A 24,468-nucleotide genomic window follows, 5' to 3' on the forward strand; every position below is an offset into this window, starting at 1 on the left:
TGCTTACTTTTTCACCACTGAAATGGGGTGCTAAAACATTATGAAAGAGCTACCTAGAGGAGCAATACATACCTGAAAAATGTTTAAACCGTGGCCCGCCATAATGTGGACACTCGTTAAGTTAATTGAATTGTTATGTGACTTACACAAGTTTAAAGTGGCCCAGAAGCCCTTAGAATTCTTATCTGCTGCAGCTGTTACTATATTTGTTTTGTTTTTCCTTCTTTTCAGAGCAACCTTATAAAGAGAGCGTGCTTGCGCTACCTCAAAAGAATATCTGGGTCTTGCCGTTACGGCTTTCCGGAGTCACCTATTTGCAAATGAGCAGTGGGAGTCAAACCAAGGAGGGCTGCCATTCATTTGTTTAATTGGTTTTTAGTAATGCACTCTCACATAGTCCCTCATAGCAGTGTAGAATTATAGGGGCTGCTACGAAGATCACAGTGATTGGAAAGTAAATTAGCTAGGACTTCACTCTGATTACAGAGGCGCTTCAGTTGCTTTTCAGAGGTTTGTGTTTTCAGAGCAGCCACTTCTACTTCCCAACAAGTGTTTTGTAGGGGTTACTTCCTGGACAGTAGGTTTAAAACATGTATCTTCACACTGTTTGCTCGCTCCTTCAATTCAGTCACTCTTTCACACACATCTCAGAGATTAGTCAAGTAGAGTCAGACATTGAAAAATGCCTTGCTTGTACTCCTTCCATTCACAGCAACTTCCCTTTCTCTGGTCTGTTTCAGAGAGCAGAAGGGTGAGTCATGCAAAGGAAAGAAAAGTGAGACAAAGAGCACATGGGAGGCCACAGTTTTTTCTTTGACTTCATTACCCTCTAAATGACTTGAGATTTCACTAGTCCCCATTGTTGTAACAGGCTTGGATTATAGTACAAACACAGCTCCAGTAAGTGATTACAATAGGTGATTAACTTATTCTATCTAGGTCAGGCCTACCAGCAAAAGCCTACAGTGCTCTTAGAGCTCACCCATTGCTTACCATTGGTTGGCTTTATTGTCATTTGCTTGCTTCTTATTCAATGATTTGCTTTCACCGTCTTGTAATATTCCCTCCCCTGGAGGATAGCCTCTTTACAATCCTTTTGGTTGGCTGACTTGTGTCCTTCCACTTCTCACATTTAAGGAACACCTTTTTTCATTTTTCATTCAGCACTCCACGAGAGTGCACATGTTTGATAGGTCTTTCCCTCCTGTGCTGCTTCTTCCCTCAAATAGCCCTGGAGCTGTCTTGCTCCCCTCACCTGTCAGCTTGTCCATAAAAGTACAGAAGCTGGGATATTTGTGCTGGGGTATGCCTGAAAATCAGTCTTTATGGGTTGTTTTTCTTTTATCTCCTTCATTCCACATATTGCATGACACGCAAAGGCTTTAATGGTGCTGGGGCAAGGGCCATCTGCTGCACTCACTCTCCTGGTGTCCTGGAGACTAATACATCTTCTCCCAGGGCTAGTGCAGATGAGCAAATGGCTAAATTCTGTGGAAAGTAAATTAGGCCTTGGAAAGTGTTTCCCTTTACATTCTTACACTTCCTTATTGATTTAAATTCTTTTTGGAATTTCCAGAATTAAACGATTTTGAGATATCAAAAGGTATGTGTTTGTATTTTCTCCAGTATTTGGAAATATTATTTTCTTTTAGGTTTTTTAAACAATGTTTTACAGAATAACATTTGTCATAGCCAACAGCTTGATCCGCGCATTATAAAGGTGAGACCTATTGGCTTTTTCAATGCTGGTTTAATTGCCTGCTTTCCTTGTGCTACCTGTGGTGAGTGGCTTGTGTCACAATATGTGCTACAGGTACTCAAATGCCCTTATTGATCGTGAACCTTATATTATGTGATATCAGGGCATCCAGAGCTCAACGCCTTGGCAATTTCAAAAATGAAATTCTCCCAGTTACCACAACAGTCAGGGATGATCAGGGTAACACACAAACCATAACAGTCGTCCAAGATGAAGGAATACGCCCCAGCACAACTATGGAAGTTCTGGCGACACTCAAGCCCGCTTTTAAGGAGAATGGCAGCACAACAGTTGGTATGTTGTTGAGAAATTTTTATAAGGATGTAATGAAAAACAATTGAATAGACATCATTATGCATGGGTGTTGACTGACTGGATTGGATCATTGTTTATTTTAAGAATTGTATCCTTATTTTATTTTGTTACGTTTCCACATCCACTTAAATTCTACCAAGTGAAGTATGTTTGCGAGGGGTTTACTAACTCTTGTAACTTAGTTTAGACCACACGTTATTTCCCAAAAGATAAACTTACATCATAAAAATTTGAGTCTATTAGGAAGCAACTAACATAATCAATTGAGGCATTGTCCAAGCAAATACAAAATGGGGGAACATAACACTGACAAATCTGATCTGAAGTAGATTCTGCAAAGGAAAGGAAGGGACCATGTTCACACGGTGCTTTATAACCTCAGGTAACGCCAGCCAAGTCAGCGATGGCGCCGCTGCTGTTCTACTGGCCCGGCGTGCGAAAGCAGAGCACATGCGGCTTCCAATTCTTGGGATTCTGAGGTCATATGCAGTAGTCGGAGTCCCGCCTGATGTAATGGGCATTGGACCAGCCTTTGCTATCCCTGCTGCATTGGAGAAGGCTGGTAGGCGTTGCTGTCAAGTATATTTTTATGTTTAGTTATGGAGTGTTTACAGCAATTATGGAGAAAGAAACCAGGGAAAGCCGTGGTGAGTTCACACATTGAGTGAAAAAGGATTGGTTAACTGTGTTTGTTAAGTACACACTACCTGTATATGCCTCTTAGAGTATGTCTTAAAATGCTGATTAGCTAGAAGAAATAGGTCTTCAGAATCTTTTAAAATCCTAATAAGGGCTGAATGTGACAGACTCATGAAGGAGTGTATGCCAGTATCTGCAGCTCTAAATGGAGAATATCCTGCCACCAACAGAGGTATGGTTGAACCAAGGAAAATCCAGATGGTCAAGTTCTTTGCTCTTAAGACTTCTTACAAAGATGTAATCCTAAATACTGTTGATAGAACATTCTGAATGGCACACCATTAGAACAACTGTACATTTGAGCATATTTCCTGTACAGAGACCCAGTATAAGGACCTCCTAACACAGGTTCTCTTTTGGATTGCCCTTAATAAGCAATATATCTGCATTCCACACGCATTGCAGTCAGATGAGTTGGGCTAAGAAGGACCATGAAATCCACCAATAGCCCATCTTCATTTTCTAAATTCACTTTAGAACCAATAGAAGGTCTTTAAAAATATACTGCTGCATAATTCATACGATTGCAATCACTTTTTTGAGGCACTATATTGATACTCTCCATCACTCTTTCAGATTACTCCAAGTCTATGTAACTTGCTAATAGTGTGCCCATTTTAGGTACTAGGATTTTGTTTTGTATTGGTTTTTATTTTATGAAACTGATTTTGTGTTGTTTATCTTTCTCCTGGTAGTAGGATGCTACATCGAACTGCCAATTCCTGAAAAATGCTGATACCTTATCCAATATTTTAGTGATAAAAGTTAAGTAGGAAGTCATTCTGTAGGGACCCAAGGATGTTAAATCACCTTTATGTAAGCTAGTGCTGGCAAGCCTTCATATGTAGAATCATATCAGTCTTAAAACATAACTTAAATGCAATTGCTTGGCCTTCTAACAACAGCTGTAAAGCAAATTTTAATCTAGCATGATTTTTTAAAGGATAATAACTCCTTTGACTCAAATATCACATGAAATGTGGAAGAGATGGCCTCCGGGCCGGGTGAGCGGCATTTTAGGTCTTCTGGCTTCTACCTCGGGACAGCGCCATGCCGTCTCTCTGTCGGACTCTACAGCCCGTCCCGCTCTCAGGGCTCTGTCAGCGTGAGGCAGTTTGCATGTATCGGAGCAGATTGCGTGCTCTAGGTTGAGTTCTGGAGTTTTTCCTGCGAGCTGGTGCCTTGCGCGTGGGACCCATTGTCTGGTCTGCGAGGCTCCTGCTGGCATAGCCATGGAGGGTGGCTTTCTGTGGATGTTTGTGTACTTTGGCATCCGCGCTGCTTGTGCAATGGTCTTGCTGGACGCACTGACGCTTTTCCTTCCTAGGTCTGTTGTCATTCAGGTGAATTTGGGCCGATGTGATCTTGGAATGTGTTTTGTGAAGAGACAGTGGTCTGGTCTTTGGGGATACACGGGCAGCAGAAGCAGAGGGTAATTGTATGGAGAATCACTGCTAAGATGGCAGCCGGGTGATGAGCTCCGGTCAGGAGCACCTCGACTGGGGATTGCCTTTGGCATCAGTCCCGGGTATTTTCCCCTCCATTCCCCCACATACACCTTCTGGGATTGTTTGACTGCTTTCCAGCATTTCCTCCGACCCAAAGTGAATTTTCGTCGTCCTGCTTTTTCAACCTGCGTCTCTTACGCTGGACGCTTGTGGAACCAATTTCAATATGGCCGGTGCCTCGGTTGAGCTGCCTTTGCAGCTGAGAGGAGATGAGCTGACGGATCTCCCCGCCGGCCGCCACCTACCTTACGGGCTCGTCCTCCGTTGCTTGGCATCCCCTTCGGTCCCGCTCCATTTGCCAAAGGTGATTCGAGGCAGTGACTAAATCCGGCACTGGTTGATGTGACTTTGTGACCCCTAAAGGTTTTTGGTCTTGTTAACTCGGACCTTTGTGGGCCCCTGATGTACTATCTACCATTGCCGGTCTTTCAGTTACTATCTGTTTTTCCAGCCCCTTGACTCCACCCACATATCCCCACTACCTTCTATGCTCTATTGGGACTTGTTTCTTTTTCTGTGTTATGCTATGCTCTTGTAACTAATGTAACTATGCAATTACTGTTTCATGTAAAGTGCTCTGATACCTCCGGGTCTAGCCTGCGCTTTATAAAACTTTTCAATTGTAACTGGTGTAACTTTAATGCAACATTCCTCTGATAAAGTGCTCTGATACCTCCGGGTCTAGCCAGCGCTCTATAAAACTTTTTAAATTATATCAAATCAATACTTTCTTTCCTGAACGCGGAGACCTGTGCAACATGGCTGATGCCCGGTGGAGCTGCTAGACAGCTAAAGAGGAGATTGGCCCTGGTTTTCCCCCTTGACCGTCACCTACCCAGCCGGACATCGGTCACAGTTCCTCCTCGTCTCCCTCCTTCGATTTCTCGCAACATTGTTTTGCTTACTGTACCCTACCTTACTCTTGTAAATTATGTAACCTGTAATGCAACAATCCTAAATGTAAAGCGCTCTGATACCCTCTGGGGTCTAGTTTGCGCTATATAAAACGTTATAAATAAATAAATAAGAACACTGTATTGTTAATGGCGGTATTGCTCTACCAGACATACGTGCTTACTATTGGGCACCCTTCCTTATCAATGTCAATGATTGGATTTACACCCCCAAGATCACCAAACGTTTAGATTGGAACGGTCCCAGTGGGCCCTGAAATCTTGTCTTCATTACCTATACTGGGGTCATGGGTCCCACTGGCTCCTTCCAGCCACTCAGGTGGCAATTACGGCATGAGCCAATGCCATGAAGTCTATTAGATGGCATGGTAAGCCCACTAGAGAGACGCCACTGTGGGAGGGGCAATGGCTGCCTGAATTAAGTAAGCTAAAAGGATTTCGAACATGGAACCGGATTGGGATCTCTAAATTGGGCGGCCTCATCAAACATGGTGATATTGTTCCACTTGTCTCACTCCAGCATGAGTATGGAATGCACGGAAATCAATAAAAAAATACGCACAAGTACGACACGCATGGAAGGCACAGGGGCTCCCAGGGGAAGGTATTCCAGACTTCGCATCTTTGGAAGGGAGGCTGGTAGTGGAAGACCTGGGAAGGGGTGCAATTTCCTCCACGTATAGGTCCCTCATTAACAAAAAGCCAGATACCCTGAAGGGCTTGTAGAAGTGGGTGGCTGATGTGGGGAATATGGAGGACATTGACTGGGACGCAGTTTTGATGCACCCCAGTGAAGTCGCGATAAAGGCACGACTTCGACTGATCATATTATGATAGGCGTCATCTCCATGCCATGGGCAGGGCCCCTGATACGCACTGCTTTAGATGCAATGATACTGAGGGTTCCATTTTCCATACCATCTGGAGTTGTCCCAACATATAATAGTATTGGAGTGCCATCAATGGAGAATTTAGGGTCATATTCTCGCTACCTCTTCCCTTAGACCCCACGGGGCAGATCTATATTGGAGATGCGCCACTTTTACGCCGCCGTTGCGTCACTTTTGTGATGCAGCGGCGGTGTAAACCCTGCGCCACGTTGCGCCATATTTACATCGTGACGCATCTATGGAGATGCATCACGATGTAAAGCCCTGCGCCACGTAAAACCTGCGTCAGGTTTCACGTGGGCGTGTCGACAGAGGGGGGGGCGTTCCGTCGCAGGAACGCCCCTGAAAAGTGACTCAGTCAAATCTATAAGATTTGACTGAGTCACTTTCCCAACGCTGATGCGCCAAAACCCTGCGCCTGCTTGAAGCAGGCGTAAGGCTTGACGCACCATGTTAGGGATAGGGTAGGTTGGAACAGTGCTGGAGTTGGGTCGCACTTGCGACGCAACTGAAGCACTGCGCCAACCTTACGCCATCGGATGCGTCACGCATCTGTTTATTCCTGCGCCATGATGCGCCGCATTGTAAATGCGGCGCATCATGTGTGGCGCAAGGGTAAACTTGCGTGACGCATCATTCCTGGCGCATCCTTGCTGATTTGCAGGGATGCGCCAGGAAACATAAATCTGCCCCCACGTTTCTCCTTTTGTGTGTTCCTAATGATGTCGATTTGCCCTGGGCCCAACTATTGTTCTGTGGCTTTGGTTTGGTAGTGGCAAAGAGGGACGTGGATCACCACTGGGGATCAAGAGAATGTCCAACACTGCAGGAGTTGAGAAGAGAAATAGATATGTATATGATGGCTGAAAAAGTCACATACACCAGCAGATTCTGCCCCCGAAAATTCCATAAAGTCTGGGGTAAATGGATATCTTATTATTCCCTAGAGGGCTCAATAGAAGAAGAAATTGAATGAGACGGGGCTTGGGGATAATTATCGTCTTAATGTATGATGCTATTTTTGTTTGTGGTTCGGTGTGCTCTTTCATCATACACCAATGAGGGCCTCTGTCATGATTTGAAGGGGAGGGTGGGGGGAGGCGAGTGTGGTGTTGTATTTTGGTATTGTTTTAAAACTGCACAAAACTTCAATAAAAACATATTTTTTAAACCACTGTATTGTTATTTTGAACTGAGTGCAAACTGTAGACACACTTAAACCATCACCATCTAGCCTTGTTCTAAGGTTAACAAAAAAGTACAAACGTGGTGCAAACATCTGTAGAATCTCTCATAATAATATTTTCATTAATATTCCTGATTTTAATGTACTGACACAAGATGTTTAATTTCAGATTTTCAGAAACATATAATAGAAACAGTTTCACTTCTCTGCATTAGTCGCTGTATTCTTCCTCTGCATTCATTACAATGAAACGTGTTTTTTCTTAAGAACATTGTTAACCAACCGATGAAACTTTCCTCTTGTTAAACCTGCTGTCTTTGTCAAATACCACTCACTGGTATATTAATCTTTCAATTTAGCCAAGATCTCAAAACACTAAGGGGCATATGTACAAGGACTGGCAGTTTTCCTACCGCTGTGTACCGCTGAAACTATCGCCTTGTTAGCGATGTATGTACAAGACGTCGCTACATGGCAATAGCTTCAGGGATCAGCGGTGTAAACTGCCGCTAACATTAGCGTGATGGCGATAGGAATTCCGGTGTTAGCGGACGAAAACCAACGATAGGCCCATTAGCGGCAAAAAAACACATTAATCAGCCTAACGTGAGTTTTGTTTTGCCTCTAGATAGAAAATAGAGAGTATGGGAAAACAAGCGTACCCTGATATGCGAACCTGGGGTGAGTATATGTTTAGAAAAAACAATGGTTCAGAGGTGGCCCTAAGGGTCCATATATGTAGTTAGTGCTCCCAAAGGGAGACACTATCAGGAAAGACTTCCGGAAAGACTATCTAATGGTTAAGTCTAAGGTACAAGTGAAGAGTACCTTGTAATTGGGGCCATTGATTAAATCGGGTAATTATTCGCCACTATGAGGAGCCGGCCTTAGTACAAGAGCGTGCACTGTACTTAATGAGCTGCTGTGGACGTATTTAATTAAGAATCCAGTTCCACGGTTAGATCTCAGCCGGCGCTCGGGACGCGATAAGTGCGACCGGCTCCTCATAGCGGCGAACAATTACTCGCTTTAATCAATGGCCCCAATTACAAGGTACTCTTCACACGTACCTTAGACTTAACCGTTAGAACTAAACCTGGAACTTGTCCCGGTGTAACAGGATCAACTTACCATTTACAGATTCAGTAGTAGCGGCTAGCCTCACTGGCTCCACATACTTTAAGACCCACAGCTTATGAAGCCAAGTTAACATCCCCCTCTGGTCACGATTTGGGCTCCAGCTTCCATTCAGACTTTATGCCCTACCTTGAGATAATTCAATCTTAATTACTCTCCTCTTGGCCGCGCCTTGGGCACCAGTTTCCCACGTAATTGACAGGATCACCTCTGATCTATGCCCTACCCTGAGATAATCCAAAACTAACTCCACTGATTCTCTGCTGTGACTGACCCCGCTACCATTGCCCCCACCCATTGTGATTAATTCAAACTGCTCATCTATAGTCCTGAAGATGATCTCAATGTCATGAGATCGAAATGCCGTCGACCCCCTACAACAGGAACTCCTTACATTTTGTTGATTCGTGTGGAGATCCATTTTCTTGTTGTCAATGCGATGTCAAGATTTTAACTCACCCTCACTTTGTCACTTCACGCTTTTCTCACTTATATGTGAGCACCTGAACATTATTTAACGTGATTAAAAATCATTGTAAAAGTCTTTCCTGATAGTGTCTCCCTTTGAGAGAACTAACTACATAAATGGACCCTTAGGGCCACCTCTGAACCATTGTTTTTTCAATCCAATAGAAAATAGGCACAAAAAAAATGAAATGCAGAATGGAGCAGCCAGGGCCAAGTGCAGCACACATCAACAACCCCGTCAAGCCACCCAACATCTAGGATGACCAGGAGGAGAGCCTGGATGCCTTGCTGGACCTGCGCCTGAAGACTGGATGCATCGCTGAACCTGCGTCTGGAGCCTGGATGCATCGCTGGACCTGCACCTGGAGCCTGGATGCGTCGCTGGACCTGAGCCTGGATGCGTCTCTTGACCTGCGTTTAGAGCCCGGATTCGTCGCTGGACCTGTGCCTGGAGCCTGAATGCCTCACTGGACCTGCATCTGGAGCCTGGATGCCTCGCTGGACCTGCGTCTGGAGCCTGGAGTGGGATGCGGAGGAGCTGTGGAGTCGATGAGCTGTGGTGGTAGACATTGAGGCGCAGCTATCGCCTGCACCTGGTGGTGAAGTCTGGCCAGTCGCATGGAGACACGTTGCTGACCTGTGTAAGAAGACCGCCTTGTGCCCCTTGGAGCTGTGAATGGTAGAGGCGCTCCTGCGCACCAACGTAGGGAGGTCTGCATCGCATACTACGATCCACCACTACACCGTGGTGCACAGAGAGGATTTCCAACGCTGGCCGGACACTGTGGAAAGTGAGGCCCCTGAGCTGTGCCAAACTTGTGTTGCAGGAGTGATGCAAGTTCACGCCTAAGGGGTCCCTGCTGCATCAACTGCATCGGGAGGTTCACCAGCAGACTTGGCGGCGTCTGTTGTACCCATGCTTGTGAAATCCCACCTGGCTGAGGTTCCTGCTGGGTGAGTCACAGATTTGGAGAGAGTTTAGCAGATTGCACCCCGGTGTCAATGTCCAGGTAAGGAGAAGGTGGGCCATGTAGCGGAGGAGGCCCGGGGATCGAGTTGCCCAGGCCCAGCACCAGTAGATGACGCACCCCCAGTGCCAGCTCATCCGCTATGGCGGAAGAGCGTCGCCCCACTGCTTCCAAGCATTGCCAGAACAATCATCACATGATGATAACTTCCTGATGTTATCGTGCCATGTTTCCTTTGCGGGCGGGAGGGTGGGTAGGGCTGCTCCACTCATGGAGCAGGGCAGGGGCGGAGTGGCATGCCCACTCAAGTGCGCAGTTACTGTTTGATCGGCCCGCTCAGGCCACACAAAGCAGTCATGTGCACTGTCCTGGTCGAAATGCAGGCTGCATTACAGCCTGCATGGAGAACATGTCCACACCTCCAGCCCCTGGCTGAACGCCTCGTCCCGGCGCTAATGACCAATCTCAACCCCGCATTGCAGCATTGTGATTGGGTTAGGGGAGTGAGCCTGGCTGCCTAATTCCTGTTCCTGGAAGCAGACTCAGCAGAGCAGGAACAACAAAGACCCGGGACCCGGCCTCAAGGTAAGATTTCTCTCATTTAAATAGTTACAACACCTGCTCACACACACACCCTGCGTCTACGCCCCATCAAGTGTTCTTTCCAGCATATCTCACCTCCCAGCTGTCCAGTCCCCCCTGCAGCACTTCTCAATGGCAGCCGCTGTGCGGCCATGCGCAGCGGGCGTACCACTGGTGTGCCAAAGGTATATATGGAGTTACGACTCATACCATTACGTCGTATTCCATTACAATGCATACTTATACTAGGCATATTGCAACAGTAGGGAAGGTGTTGGATTGTGGAGAGGTAAACATTACTATTCCCACTTCAGTGGGTGCAACCCTAAATCGGACCCTTGCACCCCAAAACAATCCCTGAACCCTAAAATTCATCCTTGAGCCCTCAAAGCACACCCTAAAAATCACATTTGACCCAAATACACACCCAAATTTCATATTTGACCCAAATGCACACCCCAATTTTCATGATTGACCCCAAAACACACCCCAAATTTTAAAATCTACCCCATAATACACCCCACATTTCATCTCCGACACCCAAAACCCATACCCACCCTAAAAATGTTAAATACCCCATTACTGACCTCACAATGCGTTGTAATGGAATACAATGTAAAGGCCCCTGCGTTGTTGGATTTGCGTTCTAAACTTCATTATGATGTAATGCCTGTGTTGTAATGGACGTCTCCTGTGCCAAAGGCAAGCCAAAGGCAAGCCCTTCTGCGTCCGTCTGCCCCTGGACCGCGCTGCGCACCAAGGACCCTTCCTCTTGGGCACTCCACCCTTACCGCGCCAGCACCCACCTCGTCATCATCCCTGGACACCACATCGCCTGCCAGGACTAACATCTGCTCCGGACTGGACATCGCCATCACTGACGGTTACTAAATGTAATGTAAATGTAAATGTAAATGTATGGATACTTGTATAGCGCACGACTACCCGGAGGCCTCTCGGCGCTTGTACGAATACCGCTGTGGAACCCATCCTGGCTTTTCCCTGTGAGGCGTCCACTCCTGGGCACCCCCAAGGACTACCCCGACCATCCAGAAGGAGGCATTGTCATCAACTACAGAAGCACACTCTGACTGACCACGTACTCTAATGACCCAACAGTGACCATGATACACCTCAACTTCCAGATTCGGACCAACCCCAACCCCATTCTCTGCCGCATGCTCATCTGCAGGCCCTCCGGGCCATGGACACCCATTCTGCGATACCATTGTAGACCTCATTGCACACCAGGCTCTCCCATCCACCGATGACATCCTATTAGACGAACTCAAGTTCCACCTGGACAACCCCAGTGACCAGAACACTACCCCCTCCTTGGGTAGCTCCCCAACATCAGACTCAAGCAGCTAGTCACCGCAGCAAACCACAAAGCAGGACACACGGACAAGCACGTCTCCTCCGCCATCGGGACCTTCAACTATAGCCACACCACCGGACTCTCCTGGACCGACCATCATTGTATACATCACGGCTTCACCATGCCCACCGTACACAACCGCCATCATCGCCCCTCTCGCAGCTGGATCAAGGCCACCGAAGTATGTCTCGTCAACTCCCTCAGCACCACCACTCCGCCAATGCTTACAGACGATGACACCGCAGCGTGCAACCACCACAGCTGGATCTCCAACTGCGCCGACACACAGGCACCCCTCAAGAAGGGTCCTGCGTCAGTACCTTACACCTGCATGATGGCTGGCGTAAGGGACACAGTGCCACAGGGATAGGCTGGCCCCATGTATTGCTGGAGTTGTGTCATGGTTGTGACCCGACTGCAGCAATGGGTGACTATAGGGCAGACAGATCTGTCAGGATTCCAGACGTATCTGTCATTACTTGCGTCATGGAGCGATGTCCAGTAAAAACAGCTCATCCGTGGTGTCGCAAGAAGGGGGTAGTGAAAAGTGTTGCAATGCTGTCTTGTTGCAGCGCTACATCACTTTTCATGAGTGAGGCCCAGGAATGTGCACTATCTTATTGATTGTGCGCAGTCCTGCACTATAGTTTTGTCGCAGGGCAGCCCAGCAACATTGCTTGCAGCGCGGTCCAGCAACAAAACCTGCTGAAATGAGGCCCCAAGGGTTATCTCCATTATGAAGACCAGCTTTTTTCTGGTCTTAAGTCCCAGCCGCTAACGGCCTTTAGCGACTGTTTTTTTAATGTATTGCGGGTCTGGGCGATCGTTGTAAATATCGCCAAGTGGGGTTAGCGTGCGTTTTTGCACAGGAACGCCTACCTTGCATGTCATTAGCGATAGTTCTCTCTAACATGGGTGGCGATGCTGAAAGTGGTAGGTATCGCCAGAAAACTGTCGCTAACAGCTGTTAGCGACAGCTTGTTAATAGGATGATAAAATGATTGCCGCAATAGCGGCAGAAAGGTGCCGCTAACGCGGCGTTAACTCATTTTACATATACCCCTAAATTCTGTAGGTATTGAATTCGGGTAATTTTTCAATAATAAATCTATAGCTTTTTCATTCCATTATATGTTTTTCTGGGATAGTAACTTAGTTTATTTTCTGTTAATAAAAACATCAGCCGTGTCTATATTCAGCAATTCATCTCCCATGTGAAATTATCATTGTCACCCCAATTAAAAAAACTGAATGATCATGCCAGATATCAGTAATTGTATTATAAAGTGACTGCGGACAATCACTGATGAACCCTGGAATGGACAGAAGTAAATCCTTCCTTTTAATTTATTCTCAACATCCGTTTTATATAAAGGTATACATTTGGAATTCAGTAGAAATTAACACACAATAAATTACTTGCTAATAATTGTTGAAGCCTCTCTGAAGGAAAATAGTTTAATGGTCTTGAAAATCTGTGCTTTTTGAACGTCATCAACTTGCTTATGCTTATCAAGTACCAATTAACTTTATCAGGTAAACATATTAATTAACATTCCATTTATATTGTTTCTTTTAGAGATACCAAAAAAGGTGTCTGGGGTGTTTAAGTACCCACCCAAGGGGGATTATTTTCAAAAGTTATCCTTCATTTGGGCAAAATAAAATGGTAACTATGTACTCTGCATGTTTGTGTTTCCAGGTTGCCATGACCTGGTGATACACAGGTACAAGAGGCATCAAACTCAACATTGATTCTAGAATTTGGGATTGGGTTTCACATTTTTTTAAATAAAACTGGATGAGTGTCTTGAATGTCATGTGCAGGCTGGTATGCACTTCCACAAGATTTTTTTGATTTTTTTTAAACTTTTTTATTCAATAATTGCACAGCATGGAAAACCACAGAATGGCATGCACAGGAACAGCACATAAGTGAAGACCATATAACCCTATACAGCCAACAATATACCATAAGCATACGTTATAATGACCCAATGTCGCAGGTCACGGCATACCGCCCTGGCAGGCGTTGGGAACACTAACCATGTGCAATAAAATGGCCGCTAGCACAGCGCAGGTGCATAATAGTGTGAAAGTACAGTGCTGTAACAGAATAATAAGCAGACAATGTACAATTTCAAAGAATAAACCCCCTAAACAATAACACAATAACAAACAGCAGTGGCAGCAGTGAACCTACGAATGTTCATCCTCCCAGGGCGGTCGGACAGAAGTGGAAGGGAGAGCAGAGTCGGGGACCCAGGGTCACCGATGTGAGTTGAGTCACTCCTCCAAGGGGTGGCCCCCGGGAGGGGGGAACCAGATGGCCAAGGCAATTCCAAGCCCAACCCTTTGAAAGCAGCCGCAACCCTCCCACCCCCTTTCATGACACAGCCGCCGCAGTCACTGTGGAGATAAACCCATTCCCAAGCAGGTTCTGCCCAGATGCATACAAAGAGACATGCTCACTCTACCCCCCCCCCCCCCATCCATCCTTCCAAACCCCCAGTCACACAGCGCCACACACTCCGACTCCGCTACATATCATCCAGGCATTTGGGGAATCCGCTCTTGAGGTCTCTGGGAGCCCAACCGACCCCAAAACCCGTGAATGCCCAGAGGGTGTAGCCTGCGACATCTCCTCAGCCTTCAGCCCTTTGAACATATCACTGCAGATCTCGAGGTCCCACTCCACGTTCTCATGAGATTTTTTAAAATCTTAATCTTAGATGGGCATGCAATACTTTTTTGGACTATTTCGTGTTACACAGAATTTATATTTTTGCCCAGTCTCCATATTTACTCCTTACTTAATTTTTCAATTTTAGGTTCGTTTTAGCACATTCTTAAATATCAGTTTTTAATAGTTTATAATAGTCATAGGTTTAAATATAAAGTTGCATGTATGAGACAATTGTACATTGTGTAAAATCAACATAAATGAATTACCCTGTAACCTACCAAGTCTTGTTTTTCAGTGATTTTCTTGTGCGTTTGCCTACTTTGTCTAATTTGTGCGCATAATTTGTAGCACTAAATGTTACATTACAAGCTGTGCTGACTGATTGGCTAACAATGAAACAGGCTGTCTTCCCTAATGAGTCCTTTTCTCACAGGTCTAAGTGTACATGACGTGGAGGTTTATGAAATCAATGAAGCCTTTGCCAGTCAGGTGAGGTTATGCTCAGATTTCACTGGTTAATTTTTCATTTTTAGTTATCATTGAAAGTTTCTGTCTATAAATAGGAGAACCACCACAGGTAAAGTATTGTAGACATTAAGCATATTGGCAGACGTGGCTAAGCTGTATGAAGTTGGTGCCTTTTAGATATGCCCAGTAGATTTGCCAACACAAACAAAAAAAATATTAAAATGGAAGCTAAAATTGTCTGAACCAAGCTAAAAGCAGATAAACATATGCAGCCCCTGTACAGGAATTATTGCAAATCTGTTGTGAACTACAGGGACTATCCTGACCCATGGCTCTTTTGGTAGGGAGAGCTCTTTCTATGAACTGCATTTCCTGAATAACCAAAAAGATCCTCCAATCTCTAAGCAGCCCAGTGGCAACCATGCACTGGTCATTTGGGAAATCAACTGCTCAAAAGTGAAAAACTATAAAGCAGATGTAACTGTAATTAGCAGCAGTGCCACTGCTTTCCCTTGGGCCTACAGCAGACCTTTAATGTTTTAAACGGGAGAGGAGGAGCTTCCAATCTCTAAAGGTAGAGATGGTTTTGTGTGCCATAGCTTACTCAGGCCAGGCGGGAGAACTACGCTGAAGCAACAGTGCAGGGTGAGGAGCCCGTAAGTGGATTTAGGGTGGAAAGTTGAAAGGGACCAAACCAAAGACTGTAGTTCATGAAGACATTCCGACTTCGCCTCCTCCCAACCACAAACATCTCTGGGGTATAATCCATGCTCTTGAAGCCATCTCCACCACAAGGACATGAAACATTTGTTTTCTTCCATCTCATGCTTTATCCTCTGGTCAAACATTGTTTTGAGGGTTGTTGAGTGTAGCTGTAAATAGGCATTAGAAGTCTTGGGTTGAGTCAGGAAGCATGCCCAATATCTTCCATTTTTAGTAAGTTTGTGTTATTGTTAAAAGCAACATGTTCACAGAAAAACCATTAATCTTACGTGCATAAAGGGAAAGAGAGAGGTCGTATTCCAGAGGCCGGCACTTCAAATTGTTTGTCCCAAAGGAATGAGAATTACATGCACAGTGAAATTTGAAAAGCTGCATTATTGCTTCTTGTGTATAAGGCTCTTTGTTACATATCTCGTATAGGCGGTATATTGCGTTGAGAAGTTGGGAATTCCTGCAGAGAAGGTTAATCCCAATGGTGGAGCTGTGGCACTGGGGCATCCCCTGGGCTGCACTGGAGCCAGGCAGGTTGTCACTCTCTTAAATGAACTGAAGCGCAGAGGAAAGAGGTGAGTTACGCTTTGATACTACTCTCTATGTTTGCTATTAATATCTTGCTTTAGGTCTCACCTGTGACAGCGCATGCATTGCATGAGCTCCAGCTTATTAAATGTTTTGTATATAACAAGGGGCTTGTAGCCCTCCTGCTGCTTACCATTTGTTGGTTTCATTGTCACTCTTATTTTCTGCCTTGGAATTGGGCAGCACCTGCCAACTTCACTTCCTCTTCTTTCCTCGGGAGCATGGACCAAGTACAGATTGATTATCTTTGATTAGTCTCCTTCCCCTGCTGCTCATGTTGGGATTGAGGCACTTTTTTTCCTTATTACCTTTCTCATGTAAGCCTTTCCTGTGTTGCTCTCTGTCACTTGCCTCCCTTCGTGTTGTGCTCACTCATGTGCTTTTCTCCACCCTCCACCCGTGTCTTCCGTGTTAACTTCTGCATCCTCCCCCAACTCCCCTGTTTTTTTTTTTAATTGCAGTTTTAAATAGCTCAAACTTGACACAAAGGTATTGGAGTGCTTTACATGAGTACCAGTCACATTACAAGGACACTTACATTTTTTTTTTAGGAACGGTGATTTGTCTCAAATCACAGGATGTTGAGCCAATACAGAGACACGAACCTGGTTCCCCAGTTGCAAATTCAGCAGCTCTTATCGTAATACCGTATCCTCTCCCCCAACGCTGCTTTCACATTCATCCCCAAACCCTACCTCGTATGCTTCTGTGTTCTCTCCTCCGTTGCACCTACACTCCCCCCCCCCGCCTCATTGCTTCAGGAACATTACATTTGCCGTGGGTAATGGATGTTGTAAAAAACAGAAGGAAAGTTTGGTCTGCTGTAACGTAAACTTTTCACTGCAAGGCATTGCACTAATCTGTTCAAGTAAACTGCCGCTAAATTGTCATTTTTGTTCCTGAAAAAGCGTACACGTCCTCCAAACAAGACTCACAGCATTTATGTTTTAACTTTATTTCTCTTACGGTCTGAAATAGTCAGGTACTGCGCTTGCATGAACTCCAGCCGTAATACCTGTTTTGTTAAAACCGTTTGTTTCTCTGTATGTGTCTTCTGCTCCCTACTACTGGCAGCTGACAGGCATTCGCCACAGCCTGTACAAGAAGCACTTACTGCTGTTTAAATTATCCAGGCAGTTGAAATGTGACAGAGGTTGAACAATTTAGACGGGTGAGAGAGAGGGCAACGGAGATTTGTGTACATGCCACAAAGTGCCCAACAATTCTACTCAATGCCACACAGAGCCATACAATTCCACTCCATGCCACACAACTCCACTCCATGTCACACAATTCCTCTCCATTCCACACAATTCCATCCCGCTCCATACACTCCCACTCCACTAAATGCCACACAATTCCATGCCACACAGTTCCACTTCACTTCACACAATGGCACACATTTCCACTCCACACAATATCACACAATTCTACTCCACACAATGTAACACAATTCCACTCCACCCAGCTCAACTCCACTCAATGCTACACAGTTCCAAGCCACACAATGCCATTTCCTCTCTACACAGTGCCATACAGTTCAGCTCCACACAATGCTACACAATTCCACTCCACACAATGCCACCTAATTTCACTCCACACAATTCCACTTCACTTCACCCAACTCCACTTCTGTTCACATAATTCACCGCCGCACAATGCCACACAATTCTACTACATTCCAAACAGTGCCACACAATTCCACTCTTCGCAACATGTCAGACAATCCTACATCACTCTGCAGAATGCCACACAATTCCACTTGAAGTCCCACAATGCCAAAAAATTCCAATCCGCTCCATACAACTCCAATCACTCATTTCCACTAAAGTCCACCCACACAATGCCACACAATTCTGCTTCACTCCAGGCCACACAGTCTCACTCCATGCCACACAATTCCACTCCACACAATTCCACTCCACTCCATACCACACAATGCCACTCCACACTACAAAATGCCACTCCACTCTAATCAACTCCACTACAGGCTACACTATGCCACTCTACACCACACAATGCCACACAGTGCCATTCCACACAATTCCACTCCACACAATGCCACACAATTACACTTCAAACCACTCCACGCAATGTCACTCCACTCAACCAAAACCAATAGATTTCATATAGGTGAGACCTAATGGCCTTGTCAATGCTTGTTAAGTAATGCAGTTCTGATTTTGTGATATTGCCATCCAATTACCAATTCCTCTTTGGGGACCTAAACCACATGCCCACAACTTTAATTTTAGTTAATTTGACAATTTGTTTTTTCTGAATCTATTATTGTAATTCTTGTAATTGACTGAAGAACTATCATGGTCAAATCTAAAATAACTGCTGTATGTGCACAATAGATAGATACAGCAATGTTAGTATTGCACTGCGTGAGAGGGGACAGAGAGAAAAGGAAAGAAGAACATTTAAAAAGACAAAGAAAAGAAAAAGGGGAAAAGAAAGCTGAAAGGCAAAAGTGAAAAAGCAAGAAAGGGGACGAAAAAACACAAAGGACAGAAGACAAAAATATGAAATTTGAGAAGAAAAGGTAGACCTAAAGGAAGCAAAAAAGAAAAAAACAGAGGGGGGGAAGGCATTATAAAATGGAAGGAAGCATAAGAGCATGACGAAGGTAAGAAAGGAGGAGATAGAAGGGACAGGAGGGAAATAGGAGCATGGAAAGAGATGACAATTGAAACAAAAAACAAATAGCACTTTGTTTCCTTCTTTTTGCATGTTTCTAAGAATGAAAGAAACAAACATGAAAGACTGCAAAACAAAGCCATGAAGAAAAAGATGCAGGAAGAACAAAAGACAAAGATAGGCAGAATGTACAACGGTGAAATAAAGCAGCGTGGAACAAGAAAGTAAATTAAGGCAAAGGCTAACAAAGAGGTGAAAAGAATGAATTGAGACAGGGGGAGAGCGTAAAGATAAGGTGAGAAGAAAACGGTGGATAGAAAGAAAAAGGTAAGAGAGAAAGTCTGAAACGTGTTTTGTGAAGCTCACAAAAAGGTACACAGTGTGCCAGCACAAGGAGGCAGCAGAAATGCGTCATATCTTAATAGATATGGCACATTTCTGCTGTTCTCCTTTTCATGCAACGCAGCACAACATCTTTGCTTGCTGTCCTGTGGTGTGTGAAAAATTAGTACATCTGATCCTCAGTGTCTGGTTCTTCACAATCCAGCCACAGGAATATGCAGTCAATGCACTTCCACTGTCTGGTGACACTGTATCTGCCCTCCTCTGGTGCCATGGTAAACCAAGTCTCATAACACATAGTTTTACTATTATATATGTGATACACATAAAACACATAACGAGCAAATGCAATTACAGCGCAAAAGTCTAGGGTTCACACTAAAGTGGAAACACGAGTGGCATGAGGATAACCTCTGGTATAGAAAAAAGGTCTGGTCAAGACTGATGATTCACAAAGCTCAGGGGCATAGTTGCGCTTGCACCACACAACATGGTGCACACGCGGTGCAACCCAAAAATGAGATTTATGAAGCCACGCAAGGCCACCATGCGTGGCCCTGAGTGGCCTAATAAATCTGGAGTAATGTACCGCAGCACAAATCGCTAAGTAGTGTTACTTTGCCATGGGAAGGTATTCCATGGGTGTTGCATGGGTGTTCCAATGCAACTCCCATGGTTTTTGACGCATTCACAGATTTACCAGACCTGGTGAACTTGGGAATGCACCACTAAGACGCCTTTCCAAAGAGGTGTAACGAGGAGAAATATCTTTATTTTTCCACGTTACTTACTCTTTCTATGTATGCTGCATACCAGTGCACAGCTAGAGGAATATGCCTCTCAGGATTGTTTTTGTGCAGGAAGGTACACCTTCCTGCACAAAAACAATCTTGCATGCAACACAGGCACCCTTGCACTATGGTGCGAGGGTGCATACGTTGGTGCTAGGCAGCCAAACGGTGCCATTGCAGGGACAAGGACAGGAATGCACTTTTAAATACAGCACTTGCCTGCTCTTGCCCTGTGATACAGCACAGCAAGGTGTCTTGCTGCGCTGCACCACATCCTCATAAATATGTCCCTCAGTATGCTGTCACCACTTCTTTATGTGACCAGCCCAGGATATGGGCAGTCCCAAGTTTGTTATGAGTGCAAGCTTGATAAGCTTCTTCAGGTTTTAGAACAGATTCTGGACCTTGTGTTTACATGGGAAGGGCTAGGCCTCAGGGCATGCACTAGATTAACGTGGTTGCAGACCAACAAAAATGCCAGGTTATCAGTTTTGCATGCAGTGGAGCACTCAAGGAAAGGGTATATAATCATATACCATACGTGGAACATTCCCATCCCAATACACACCCTGCCATTCAGAATAGATTCTCAGAGTGTATGACTGAAAATCTATGTGGAAGAGACTGGATAGGTAAATGACTGAAAGGGCAAGGCAGAAGGAAAGAAAGGCTTTAAAAACGTTAATGTCGTATTGTAGTTGCATTTATATACTGCCTAATACCTTATGAGGTGCTAAAGCCCTTTTGCTGAATACTGTGTTGGGTTGCGTATGGATGGAATAATGTGTGTATGTCACATGGCCGACATGGGTAAGTACTGCGATGTGTTTGAGGGAAAAAGTTGTGCTCCTACCACATTTTGGTGATGCTCCTTGGTGTGAATTAAAAGGAGAGAGAGACAGAAGGCTTAAGGATTAGATGTTGGTGTATGGATGACTAGAAAGTGCGTGCATGCAGAGGGGGTGATGTGAGAGGAGTTTTCATGTTTCATGTCACAGCAAGAGTTTACCTGCACATGTGCATGTAGGAGAATGGTGTGGGAGTAGATGCAGTTGTGTATACTTATACTTAACATTTTGGAGTGGTCTCTAGCTGACAGCATAAACCACATTATCTGTAGAGCATGTAATTATGCCCAATGTCTGGACTATGGCAATGCTATTTATTTGGGTATACCGGAATATCTTATGGACAAATTGCAGTTGATCCAGAATGCGGCAGCTCGTCTTCTGTTGAATATTCCAAATAGAAAACACGTTAGTCGTAATTTGTGGAGACTGGTTGCCCATCAGGGAGAGGATTAAATTTAAGGCTCTGATACTGGTACAGGACGCTTTGTATCAAACGGCCCTGATTACCTTAGAGCTAGATTTAGCTTCTTCAACCCAGCCAGACATTTACGCGTCACCAATGAATTGCTAGCTGTGGTCCCAAAGTACCAGCGCCAAAGGTCTGGAGGCAGATCATTAGTATTTTCTGGGCGCCTCTACATGGAACCAGCTCCTGAGGGAGCTACGCTCAGTTGATAACTCATTGCTGTTCAGGAAGAAACTTCAAACGTGGCTCCTTGTGCAAATCTAACCTCCGCCCGCCCGACCTCTCTATGTTTGCGCCAGACAGCCCTGGGAGTAGCTGTGCGCATTATAAATTACCTATTATATCATATCAGAGTTGAAGGGTGCTAGCCTTGGTCTTGGGAGCTGCAGTTTTCCATCAGTTACAGCATATGCCCTGGAGTTCACACAGGAGTGACATAGGAGCAATATATAGGACAATACACACAGCTATTGAAGGGCATGTCAAATGTACATCCAGATCCTTTGAAGGTACTGAACAATCAGTGCTTTTTTACCCAATTTTAAGGAAATGTCATTGAAATTCTGTTGCAAAAATGTCTCAAATTTAGTTTTGTTGGCTGCAGTTTTTATTTGTGGCTGCAAAATGTAGCAGACCAGATCACAATGTCCTTGGGTCCCTGACCATTCAAGTGGAAATACAAATTTAGCAAGACAGTGGGTAATAAGGAGAGAGTGCGAGATCTAATATGTAGTACTCTTCTGGAATCCTAAGGTATCAAATAATAATGCGTGGCATATTTTAATGTAAGTTTCATCTCCATGTATTTCTCCAGGGCCTATGGCGTGGTTTCCATGTGCATCGGGTCTGGGATGGGTGCAGCCGCAGTGTTCGAATACCCTGGGATCTGAGCTATTGAAAGACAACCTTTTGAACAACATGAATCAGAAGAAACAACTTGCTGTCCACCTTTATAACAACATGATGCAAGTGTAATGATTTACACTGTATAGCTAAATACTGCAATATACCTATTTTAATTGAAATAAACTATACCTTAGACTAATCGGAATATTCATAAATGGGAATATCAGAATAATAACAGAAATTGTGATCTCGCAGACTGACAACACAGACAAGACCTGCAAAAGAGTTAGATTTGAGAAGGAAGGAGCAGTGGAATGTTGGCCTCACTAAACACACTTCAGTTGACTAGAATGATGGTCCTGCGGGTATCTACTGACAGGTTGAGGAGGGCAGTGCAGTGAATGATGGTCCTGTGGGTATCTACTGACAGGTGGAGGAGGGCAGTGCAGTGAATGGTGGTTCTGTGGGTATTTACTGACAGGTTGAGGAGGGCAGTGCAGTGAATGATGGTTCTGCGAGTATCTACTGACAGGATGAGGAGGGCAGTGCAGTGAATGATGGTCCTGCGGGTATCTACTGACAGGTTGAGGAGGGCAGTGCAGTGACAACATAGGAAATTTTGGACACATCTTTTGCTGGGTCTTTCTTGATTACTGGAGTTGAACGTCCCAATAGTCCTCTGAGGGAAACAAATCACTCACTCTTTGCTTCCTAGGACTGGGAAAATGTTTTGCTTATGAAAGTGTGAAATTGACACAATAGTAAGTGTGCTCAAAACAACATTGAGGTTCCGCTCAAGTTTGATAACTGCACTTTATAACTCGCTTGTGGTGGTACAACTGCCTCTGGAAGTCTTTAAAATCGTTAGGTCTGTCAAGCTTCGTATTGAAACGAGGACCAAACTAAATATTTCAAAAGACATGTTATAATAATAAATATCAGAATAAACTATGTTTAAATGCCACCTGCTGTGTTTAGAATGATTGAATCAGTCTTGGGGTAAATGGACTGTTTATCATAGATACTTCTAGCCACAGATTCCTCACCATTTGAATATTCCCCAGGTGTCCAAATAAATCCAGAAAATCTTCAGCAGTATGCCTTTGCGCTGCTAGGTGGCATTGTGCAGTCCTATGCCAACTTTGTTCTCCTCTGGAAGTGACGAACGGAGCTGTATATAAGTGCAACCCATGCAAGCTTGTGTCAGTTCTGTTCTTTCACAAATGTAACTTTAACCCCTTCGCTGCTAGGCCTTTTCCCCTCCTGTGCTAAACCTTTTTTGGGCTATTTGGGGTAGTGCGTGCTTAGGCCCCTATAACTTTTTGACCACATTAGATATCCACGCCAAATTTGCGTCCTTTTCTTCAAACATCATGCGGATTTCTAAAGGTACCCAGGGTTTGTGGATTCTCCTAGAGGGTTCCCAGAAATTAGTCAAAATACAGCAAAATTTTATTTTTTTTGTGAAAAATGGGGAAAAGTGGCTGCAAATGAAAGCGTCTGGGTTTTCTCTGCAAATGATATCAAAAAAGGGTTTGTGGGGCTGAAATCACCATTTTTCCAGCTTTCAGGGAATGACAGATTTTCGTCAGAAATCTAACATTTTTTACACAGTTTTGACATTTTTCTGGGACATACCCTATTTTTGCAATTTTTTGTGCTTTCAACCTCCTTCCAGATAATGGTAGAAATGGGTAGAAAAGCAATATTGGATCCTGGAAAGCTATACATTTTTGAAAAGTAGACAAAATTCTGAATTCAGCAAGGGGTCATTTGTGTAGATCCATCAAGTTTTCTTTATAGAAACTAACAGTTAAATATAGGACAAATTAAAAATGTGTTCAAAAAAGCAGCCTTTTGTGTCAACGTTTTCACCTGTAACTTCTTCTAATTATGACATCTCTTTGAAAGCAATGTACCGTTACATCCGCTGGACCTTCCTGATTGTGGGGATATATAGGACTTGTAGGTTCACCAAGAGCCCAACGAACCCAGAGTAAAAAACTGAGCAGCATTTTGTAATGTTTTTTTTTTTTGTTCCGGGTATATAGCAATTATTGTGTGAAAATGTATACCTGGAAAAATTGGTATGAAAGACACCTATGTATTTCTGAAATGGGAACAAATTACAGAGTTTAGAAACAGTGCATATTTGCACATTTTCGAAATTGGGAATACTCATACTTGCATGACAATTATTGGTCATTTTTCAAAATGACTTTTTTTTTACACAATGTCTTTCATTTGAAAGGGAGAAATGCATCAACAT

General features: G+C 44.4%; 1 protein-coding gene across 1 annotated transcript in view; it reads left to right on the top strand.

Moving 5' to 3' along the window:
• LOC146796345 (3-ketoacyl-CoA thiolase B, peroxisomal-like) overlaps positions 1–23,162 on the top strand; it is a 153,497-nt gene extending 130,335 nt beyond the window's left edge. Inside the window, exons 8-12 of the mRNA XM_085630202.1 lie at positions 1,863–2,053; positions 2,457–2,636; positions 14,924–14,979; positions 16,102–16,247; positions 22,168–23,162. Of these exons, the coding sequence (XP_085486328.1) occupies positions 1,863–2,053; positions 2,457–2,636; positions 14,924–14,979; positions 16,102–16,247; positions 22,168–22,243 (649 nt within the window). The 3' untranslated portion in view covers positions 22,244–23,162. The remainder of the gene's footprint in view (positions 1–1,862; positions 2,054–2,456; positions 2,637–14,923; positions 14,980–16,101; positions 16,248–22,167) is intronic.
• Positions 23,163–24,468: the final 1,306 nt, after the last annotated feature.

This window comes from Triturus cristatus, chromosome 10 (assembly GCF_964204655.1).
Source record: "Triturus cristatus chromosome 10, aTriCri1.1, whole genome shotgun sequence".
Classification (NCBI taxonomy): Eukaryota; Metazoa; Chordata; class Amphibia; order Caudata; family Salamandridae; genus Triturus; species Triturus cristatus.